General features: G+C 50.8%; 2 protein-coding genes across 2 annotated transcripts; both read right to left on the reverse strand.

The window, feature by feature from the left end:
• Window positions 1–6278: 6278 nt before the first annotated feature.
• Window positions 6279–7834, reverse strand: LOC147217075 (methionine-R-sulfoxide reductase B1-A-like). The gene is made up of 4 exons (XM_086175483.1): window positions 7473–7834; window positions 6761–6903; window positions 6557–6671; window positions 6279–6483 (listed from the first exon to the last, which is right to left on the reverse strand). Exons 1-4 carry the CDS (start codon window positions 7525–7527, stop codon window positions 6461–6463), a joined length of 336 nt encoding a protein of 111 aa, XP_086031609.1. The 5' UTR covers window positions 7528–7834; the 3' UTR covers window positions 6279–6460.
• A 105-nt stretch (window positions 7835–7939) lies between these two features.
• LOC147217076 (methionine-R-sulfoxide reductase B1-A-like) lies at window positions 7940–9603 on the reverse strand. The gene is made up of 4 exons (XM_086175484.1): window positions 9449–9603; window positions 8736–8878; window positions 8464–8578; window positions 7940–8294 (listed from the first exon to the last, which is right to left on the reverse strand). The coding sequence occupies exons 1-4, from the start codon at window positions 9501–9503 to the stop codon at window positions 8275–8277; spliced, it is 333 nt and encodes a 110-aa protein (XP_086031610.1). The 5' UTR covers window positions 9504–9603; the 3' UTR covers window positions 7940–8274.
• Between the last annotated feature and the right edge of the window lie 45 nt (window positions 9604–9648).

Below are 9648 nucleotides of genomic sequence, written 5' to 3' on the forward strand. Positions count from 1 at the left end.
CGGCCGGCGGACACGCGCCTCGTGGGCCGGCCCGCTCCGCCATTTCAAATCAAATCATCTCGCCGCGCCCGTAACTCACAGCCAGACGGATCTCACGGCGAGCTGCGGGACGCCGATGCTCGGATCACTGGACGGCGGCGCAGGAACGTGAAGAGTCCAACGCAAAGCATTCACACATGTTCTTACTTGGCATGAAAACATGACATGGTGGTGAGCAAGTCCATCCATCCGTCCAGCTTCTGCGGCCAGGAGGCCCAGGCTCGCCCAGAGACGTGGTCCCTCCGGCGTGTCCTGGGTCTTCTCCAAGGTCCTGGTAGAACACCTCACCATGGAGATCCCCTGACCAGATGCCAGCTCTTCTTTCTCCTGTGGATGTGGAGGAGCGGCCGTTCTACTCCATGATGGTCGAGCTCTTCGCCTCATCTTTGACGGAGAACCTTCACCCTGAGGAGGAAACTCCATCAAGTTAGCCCACACACACACACACACACACATGTTGGAGCAAACATCTGCCTCCGGGGTGTCTGCTGCAGAGACCTTCTAGAAGGAGAGCAGTTGAGAACGGGTGGCATGGAGGTGCAGTGGTTGGAGGCGCCTCCTCACTGCCAGAAGGTCCCCGCTTGGATTCCCACTTTGTGTGTGGAGTCTCCATGTTCTCCCCGTGTCTGCTTGGGTTCCTCAGGGTTCCTCTGGGTTCCTCTGGGTTCCTCTGGGTTCCTCCCGCAGTCCAAACACATGCAGGAAGTCCACCGGAGACCCTGCATGGTCCAGACGTGTGGAGCAGAGGGTTGATGGTTGGACGTCTCAACACGTGTCCCTGCGAATGACCAGTCCGGGCTGAACTGCCTCTCGTCCAATCACAGCTGGGATAGGCTCCACAAGCCCCGCCCCCCTGAGCGAGGGATATGCAGCGTAAAAAATGAATGAATGAATCCAAACAACAGGCGGTGATGAAGGAAACATCGTTGGTTGTGATGTGTGAAGCCCAAAGCAAACGAGAGCAGCAGCAGCGTGGGAGTGTGTGTGTGTGTGTGTGTGTGTGTGTGTGTTGCACAGGAGGCGCTGAGGGGCACAGAGCTGCCGAGGTGAGTGGAAATCCCCACGCTCGTTCGGGGAAGGGGATCCAGATGTGATCACACAAATTTATAGGCACACTGCAACATCTGTGTGTGTGTGTGTGTGTGTGTGTGTGTGTGTGTGTGTGTCTGTATGCATAATGTCAACAAACATGCACACGTATAAAGTGCAGGCGTCTTAGTTTTGAAATACTTGGAATTATTCACTATTTGGGGAAACATCAAGATCCTGACCTTTGCAGAGCTCACCAGTTTCCGAGGCGACGCTCGGCTTCCACGCACGTGAAACGTGTCACGTCTTCAACTTGCAGCCACACTTCTGTGCACGTGCGTCGTTCTCCAAAAGGAGTGCTTTCATGTCAGATGTCGGAGGGCCGGCGTTCCCACGGCGCGTCCTGGTCGGATAAATCCAGCTGGAAACGGCAGCAGATTGTGGACAGGCGGGGGGGCGGGGAGGAACAACCAGACGACAGGACTTAAAGACAATAAGAAACAGGGCTGAGCGCGAGGGCCTGGGGGGGCCGGGGGGCCGGGGGGCCGGGGGGGGCCGGGGGGGGGCCGGGGGGGCCCCGGATGGACAGACGCACCAGGAACTGATAGGACCGATGAACCGACAGGTGAATGCAATTAGCCGACAGGAAATGGGAACAAGCCGGGGTCCTTGTAGGCGAGGGACCGACTGCAGACACAAAAAGGGCCGCAAACCCGAAGCAGGAGCTCCTCGGGGCCCAGAGGGGGTTCTGGAAATAACAACGCTCAGAGGAGCGAACGGGAGCGGTGCCGCCTCAGACAGTTGGAGGAAAAGGCCTCAAGAGAGGCGGCCAGTTGTAGGTTGGGGTGTAAACACGGCCGCCGGATGGGGATCCAGCACAGCAGCTTCGTCCCAGGTTTTATCTCTGGGCAAATATGGGCTCGGGATGGAAACAAAAACTGTATTTTTGAGCCGCCCCTGCAGTTATGCGGCGTCTCTTCTAAACCCGGCAGGTTCCTGCCCGCCCAATCACAACCTGAAACCAACCCAAACCTTGACCCGCACGGAAACGGACTAAAACCATAGCATATATAACATGACGCTTTTCAAATGCATCAGAACAAACAGGAGTCTGCAGGGCGACGGACAGACATTAAAAACTAACAAACAGGATCATCGACTGTCCCAAGAGACTCACAAAGAATGAAATGATCCAATAAATGCATTCTAATTCCAATAAATGCACCAAAAAAAAATATTAGAAATGAAGCGAGATACCTGACCAAATGTGCAAAGGTGAGCTACACACTTACTGTTGGTGCTTTTTCATTTTGAACTCACTTTTAATCACTTTGCTCTCAGGATATTTTTCTAAAAACGCCTTACGTCTCCGAAAGCAGCCCCGTTTTCACCTCCGCCGCCCAAAGCTTCTCGCCTCCCGCGGTGGAACACCAGCGCTCTCGGGCAGAACATCTCCCCCGCAGATCCAGGACCACCTAATGGGGGTGAGGAGGAGGTGGGGGGTCGAACTCGGGACTGGAATCGAAGGCGGAGCCGCCGCTTTGATTGCCGGCGTCGGGCCGAAGCGTCTCTTCCCTCCTCGGCTCCTGATGTCGACTCAGCCCGCAGCTCCTTGTTTACCCAGTAATACCTTCCGTGCGGCTGATTAGACGTCTCTGTTGTGGATTCCCCCGTCACGTCGGCGTGCACAGCTGGGCCCCAGACCAGACTCCCCTCGGGGGGAAAGTCTGGGAGCTGGAGGAAGAAGAAGAGCGTCGAAAACTGGCGACAGACGGACAAACGGACGAACAGACTGACAGAAAGACAACGTTATCCAGCTGTGAGAAGACGGAAGACGACATGAAGGGCTGTAATTAGTGTTTACTATCAGAATTCTGCGTCCGAACGCAGCTGCGCGGCCGCCAGGAAGCAGACAGGAAGCAGGAAGTGGTGATCCTCCGATAGAATCACAAGACCACGCGGCCCCCTGACCTCCGGGGCTCATCCTGGATCTGGACCGGTAATTACGTTAAACCAGTGCCACTCCAAAGCCTCCCTTTGTCCCCGGGCGGGGCGTCCGACCCCGGAGGTTCACCAGAACCGGCGCGCCCCCAAATGACTCACCCGCGGACATTTGACCGATTAAACCGAAGCCTCCGGAAGCCGAAGCGTTTTGCGGGCTCCGCACCTGCACCTGCACGGCGGCCCCCCTCCCACGACACTGCACGCCAGCTAGGCTAACACCAAAGTGCGTCCTACAAAAAAAAAAACATCTGTCACACACACACACACACAGAAGCTGCGGTCGTTATGCGAGTGTAAAGTTCTGTCATCTGGACGCACATGCTTTATAGGTTGTCATCACACACGTGTGTTTTTCTGCACGCCGGGAACCCCGGCAAGCAATTCAGGGCGCGTTTCGGAGAAAGATGGCGCTCGGAAAATGTAACAAGATTTTTTTTTCCCTCCAAATGGTATAAAATTCCAGCAGTGAACCGCATCATCAAATGAGGTGTATTGGGTGTATAAACAGATTTTATGTGCAGCGGGTCTGCACAGGATGTTTTGATGGATGGCGTTGGTTATAAACATTGTAAAAAAGAACACAATTAAAGGTTCACTGCGTTTCCACGCTGAGAAAAGAACAATAGGAAACCTTGAATTTACGTTCCATCCCGGAAAACCATCGACGGTGGAAAAGCTCCAGGGGCGTCTTGGCCAGACGCGGGCCGGAACGGCGGGAAAGGCCCGCGAAAGACGGCGCTGCCAGCCGGCGGAAGCACAATAAGACTAATTTCAAGAAAGACGCGTATCTGAGGCGGCTTTGTGTCGCCGTCATGATACCATCGCGCTCCCGTCTCCGAGCCACGTGTTCGCAAACATGGCCCGCTATCTGCACGCCCATCTCCCGGAGATGGACCGTCGGCCGGGGTTCCTCTCAGGGCTTCAAAGCCCGTCACTTGTTTTGGGCGAGTCGGTTCTGACGGCAAAGACGGCCCACATGCCAGCACTTATCCTGCCGCCATCGGAAACCGCTCGGAGGAAACCGCTCGGAGGAGGGCGCGGCGAACCGGCGAGCGGCTTCGCGAACGAAGAAGCATCAAGGCCGCCTATCAAACTCTCTCTGGACTGCTTTCAGACGGATGACGTACGGACGCACGCTGGAAAATGCAGCCGACAGAGGTTTCTGGCACGCTAGTAGTCGGCGGTCGCTCCAGTGTTTCCGTGGGCACGGCCCCGCAGCCTGCGCCCCCAGAATACACCCACCCGGCAAGAGAACCCCGGCTCCCTGCAATTTGTGGCTGCTCATCCTCCCTTCATCTTGCCATGAGATCCCGGCCTGCGCCAGAACACACTCCCGAATGTGTATTTAAGAGCGCCGTGTTTTTGCCCCCTCCCACCTTAAATTAGCCATTATCCTTTTACTATGTTTAGTTCTGGGACGGCGGCTGCAAACGGGAGGCCTTAATAGTCCGGATTGCAAAAATGACACCCGGGCCTCGGGCTCTTTTGTTGTCGGACGGGAACCCGGTATTTCGAGAGCGTTCTTCGGAAGAGATGCTCTGATTTATTCGTCGTAAATACACTCTGACGGAGGAACAGCGAGACCGTCAGAGAGATTAACAGCCGGATGAGGCCGAGGGGTGAGGGTTCCTTTATACGGTAATGGCGTTTTATGCACTAAAATAATAATATAGAATATAAAGCAGGAAAGTTGAAGAAAATCCATGAATAAAGATAGTGGGGGAGGGACACCAAAAGCAGATACGAACACCTGTTATTACTTTATCAGTAAGATTTGCATGCTTAATGAGACGCACTTAAGGGCAGGATAAAAGGCTATTATGTAAAAAAAATCTAATATTTGATTAAAATATTTGGGATGGAACACAGTTTTGTCGGTGTGGGTCGGCCGGCGCCAGCGGTGGGCGGATCCTCCCCGCTTTTTGTTTCCACACCTGCACATGGACTATTGAACGAACCCCTACATCCACACTTTGTTTGGAATTCCACCCCTGGCCTGTTTGGTGTCGCAGGTTTGCGGTTATCTGGAAAACGGCGCATCAAAAGCGGGACGAAGGCTCGGCTGCGTCGCACGCAAACATGTTCGCCGCACACGGTGCGGTGGAAACCAGAGCGGTCGGGCGGGGATGCAGAAAACGCAAACTGGAGTCTATCATTTCACTATTAAGTAAAATCTTCTGGTTCCGGACAACCCGAGGGATAAACGCGGCCGTCGGTGTTCGAGGTGCAAGAAGGTCACGGGCCCGTAAGCGGAGCACCGTCGCTCTGCGACTCCTCGAACATCAGCGCTACAAGAACCGACGTTTACGGACAGCTGGCCGCACCGGCCCGGGGTTACAAATGCAAACCTCCTGTCAGGTCCGTCACATCCTGCCGCCTCTTTCAAGGATCGCTGACTGATCAGGGCTCGCTGGGCGGGAGGGGGAGAAATGGACGCCACATGCTGCAAACTTCACCCGAAGAACTCTTCGGAGAGTCGGACCCCGGGCCGACATCCCTGCAATGCACCGTCGCTGCCTGAAAACACACTCCTCACCACGTGTTTGCAGGAATGTGCACTACATCACAACAAGACAGTGCACAACCACATCCTGCCCACATCTAGAGGACAATGCTGCTGAAGATGAAGGCAGGTGTGTGCGTGTGTGTGTGTGTGCGTGAGTGTGTGTGTGTGTGTGTGTGTGTGTGTGTGTTGGGGGGTGCGAGAGAGGGATGTCGCCCCGTTGCACCTATTAAGACTTATTTACAGGAAGAAAGAACTCTGTTTACATAACACACACTCCAATTGCTTGAGAAATAGGAAAGGCTGTTTACTCTGGAAGCCGGAGTACATTTCTGTCGCCATCGTCCATCTCCCATCACCGGTGGGAATTTTTTGCCTCGTTTCTTTTGTTATCTTTGGGATTTGGAACAATGACTCACATGAATTCTTCTGAAAACAGATTTGTATAAATAGAGAAATCAGTGTTTTAATCAGGGTTGTTCTCCCTGGACAGTCACAGTAGCAGTATCTGAGTTCAATATGATGTACTTGAAGATGTTTATATCAGGATTATTGCACAAAGGTCAACTTGTGTCCGCAGTCACTAACTTGTTGAGTCAATAAAGCGCCTCACCTGGGTTTGGCGAGATGCACGGCGCCCCCAACTGATAGAATCGCGCAACTACATATACAAGGAGCAACATCTTTGACAGGAAACGCACAGTTTACAGTCAAATGTGCTTTATATGAGTGTATGTTTCAGAAATAGCTCTTAAAATGTGCAAAGCAAAGTCTCGCTACCAAATAAGGACATTTTGGTCAACGCCCCGGGGTCCTTTGGGGCTCGACCCAGGGCGCGTCATCGGCCGTCCCCGTCCAGAGCAGCGGACATCCTTTCGTCACAGCTCACCTCTGTCCGTCAGACGTCTCTGCGGGGACACGAGCGCCCGTCAAAGCGGCTCGAATGTAGTCGGAGAGCGGAAAAACACTCGGCACGCCAACCTTTAGGGACGAACGTCAGGGAGCTGCTGAATATTCAGAAGCGTGACAGCCCTTCTCGAGGCCCATCATGCAGGAACTCGTGGCCCAATCCGTTGCCACACTTCCCGCAGCACACCTGAAACAGAATCCAAACTAGAACAGTTACAGGTCTGCAGGTGCAAAAAGTTGGTACATGGGTGGATATCCTGCAAGGTTATGGTTCACCTTGACGGGTCCCCAGGCTTCTGGGTGTTTGGAGACGCTGTCCTCGCGGACCGTCTCCGAGAAAGCGGGCCAAGGAGACGAGTGTTGGAATTTGGCTGAGCTGGAAAACAGCTCGTGGCCACATTCAGAACAAACATAGATGCCTGAACGGGGGGAAAAAATGGCAGCAAGGAATGATTACATTTTTGGTGAATAGAAAATACAGAACGAATTTCAAGACTCCTCTCCTGCAAAGCCTCTCATCTTGAAATCAGGTGTCTGGTTTTCACATCACATTTATTCAAAGCAAACCAAGCATTTAGTAACCCCAGGCAGCTACTGTCCACATTTATTTACGTACTATCTAACATCCATTTCAACTCCATTTTTGCATCACATACCTTAGCGTATGTTTGGATTTCTACTTGTAAATTATGCCTATAGTATACTGAATTTAATGCACATATCCATGTGCATAATGTGTTAATGTACCCCAACAGTAAATCCCTTGTAAATTATAGACATAACATACCATGTAAATCACATTCTTGTATTTATTGAATCTAAACCTGCTGTTTTTTTCCACTTTGGGTTCAATGCACCTCATTGCTTGTACATGTGTAGGGACAATAAATTTTAATCTAAAAAAATAATGTAACCTAGTAACAGCAAACCACACCCATAATATGTCACTGTGAGCAGGGACAGCATGGCGCTTCTTCTTCACACTCACCGGGCTGAAAGTGGTCCTTGTATTCTTCTCCGCCAGAGAAGGTGCAATACGACATCTCGTTCAGGACTTGGGATCGCAGGTTTCCTCGTGGGCCGGATCTAGGACTTGTTTTCTGTGGAGATCCGTGGAGCTCAGACCGGGTCGAAGCTCGGGGTCGGTATCAGGTGTCCTTGTGTAACGTCCCGTCACTTGCTCATTTCTTCCACACGATGCCAGTGTTCACACGCCGAGCTGACGTCGGTATGAACCCTCTCTCTTTCAATGATCAGACCTTTACATCTACAAATACATGCATCAACGTCAAATCTGCGCCACATATCAGGTTATATGTTGGTGGAGAAAGCAAAGTGAAAGATAAAACATTATTGAGCTATTCTGTACTCGCATTACTGCTGGTTTTAAGATATAAAGAACTTGTTTTATGTAGACGCTTGGAAGAAAAGATAGATTGTAAGAAAGAGGAATGAATTTAAAACATTTATTACAGCATTTCATTCTTGAGAATTCACAAAAATAGCATTTTTCGTACAATTTGTCGAGCACGTCGATCAGTGCGATTTGAGGTCACTATTTAGAAAAGGGACGTTTAAAAATAGGATATGACATTGAACACGAGGGTTTCGGGAAAGTGGTTGTGAAAGGAGTGCAGCAGTTGCATAGTGAATGAGTGTTCGCTGAGTTGTCCTGTAAGGCCACGATGGATCAGAACCCCGGTGCTCCCGGACAGGGCTTGTTCCCGAGGGACGTCATTCACTGTCCAAACTCTCAACAGCTCAGAGAAACTCCAGTCCTGCAGCTCATTCTACTGTCCGTCGACCTTATCTGTGGGGACACGTGGAACATTTTATTGATTCGTTTGCAGGAATAAACAAATGATACTCTTAGTTGAACATTACTAGAAAAGAAGCTCCAGCCTCATTCAACCTCTGAGAAAGACAAAACTAAAGCATTTTCGTCAAATCCTTTGTAGAATATTAACGGTTTGCTGTACCTTTAGGGACGAACTTCAATGAGCTGCTGAATATTCAAAAGCGAGACGTGCCTCTGGACGGTCCGTCGTTGACAAACTCGTGGCCCAGGCCATTTCCACACCTCCCGCACCTCACCTGAAACCAGCACCAAACCAAGTTTGCCAGCGATCTTCCACCGTGAGCACAAACACAAGCGTCAGCTGGCCGCCGTTCTTCATGGATTCCACCGGATTACTGCACACTAAAATTTATCGGATTGGTGACGTGCATTTCCTTTTTCCCCTAGCGGCACCTTGAAGGTCCCGGGCCTCTCCTCATGTTTGGACACGCTGTCCTGCCGGATGGTCTCCGTGAAAGCCGGCCAGGGAGATGAATGCTCGTACTTGGAGGTGCTGGAGAACAGCTGGTGATCACATTTGGCGCAACTGTAGATCCCTGGAAGAGGTGGAGAGGAGATGATCCAGTGAGCTACTTCACCAGGAAGTTATGTCAACAAAAGCAGTATAACTGACAAACTTTATAGGCAATAACATCTGTTGGCAATCACCTATCACTGGTACATGAGGTACTTCACCGGGAAGTTATGTCGACATGAGCAGTGAAACTAACAGATTTTATTGGCAATAACATCTGATGGCAATCACTGGTAGAGGTTGTCGTTTTTAACCAGTAAAGTTTAATCTGATCGTACTGTAACGATGCTAGCTAGGTGCTACACTTTAAACTAAGCGTGTTTTGTAACGGTTGTTGTGTAACACGCAAATAGTTTACGAAACAGTTTCAGAAACGTCAGCCAAGGTAAACGTTCACTCTTAAAAGAAATAAATCTCAAACAAAGCGGGGATGATATTGTCAATTTGTCCACAGGAGGATTTAAACGCGTTAATTTGCAAACCGCGACTAGCTAAATTAGTCATCGATAACTTCTTGTTAGGCTAAACAGTAGCGTAACGACAAACATCATTCTGAAATGGTGCTTCTTTTAAACATCAGAGGTGACTGTACCTGGTTTAAAATGCTCTTTGTAGACCTCTCCCCCGAAGAAGGAACAAAAAGACATCTTATTCTTCTTTATTTGGGCTTAGCGGCCCGGCGTCGAGTTCAAAAATTGAAACGGAATGTGCCAAAGGTAAACAACAACACTTCCTGTATAAGCCTCCGAGTTTCAAAATAAAAGCACACGCAAAACTGACCGGTCGTTTTTG

This window comes from Fistularia commersonii, chromosome 28 (assembly GCF_037954325.1).
Source record: "Fistularia commersonii isolate RoL2024-O1a breed Wild chromosome 28, RoL_Fcom_v1.0, whole genome shotgun sequence".
NCBI classification, from domain to species: domain Eukaryota; kingdom Metazoa; phylum Chordata; class Actinopteri; order Syngnathiformes; family Fistulariidae; genus Fistularia; species Fistularia commersonii.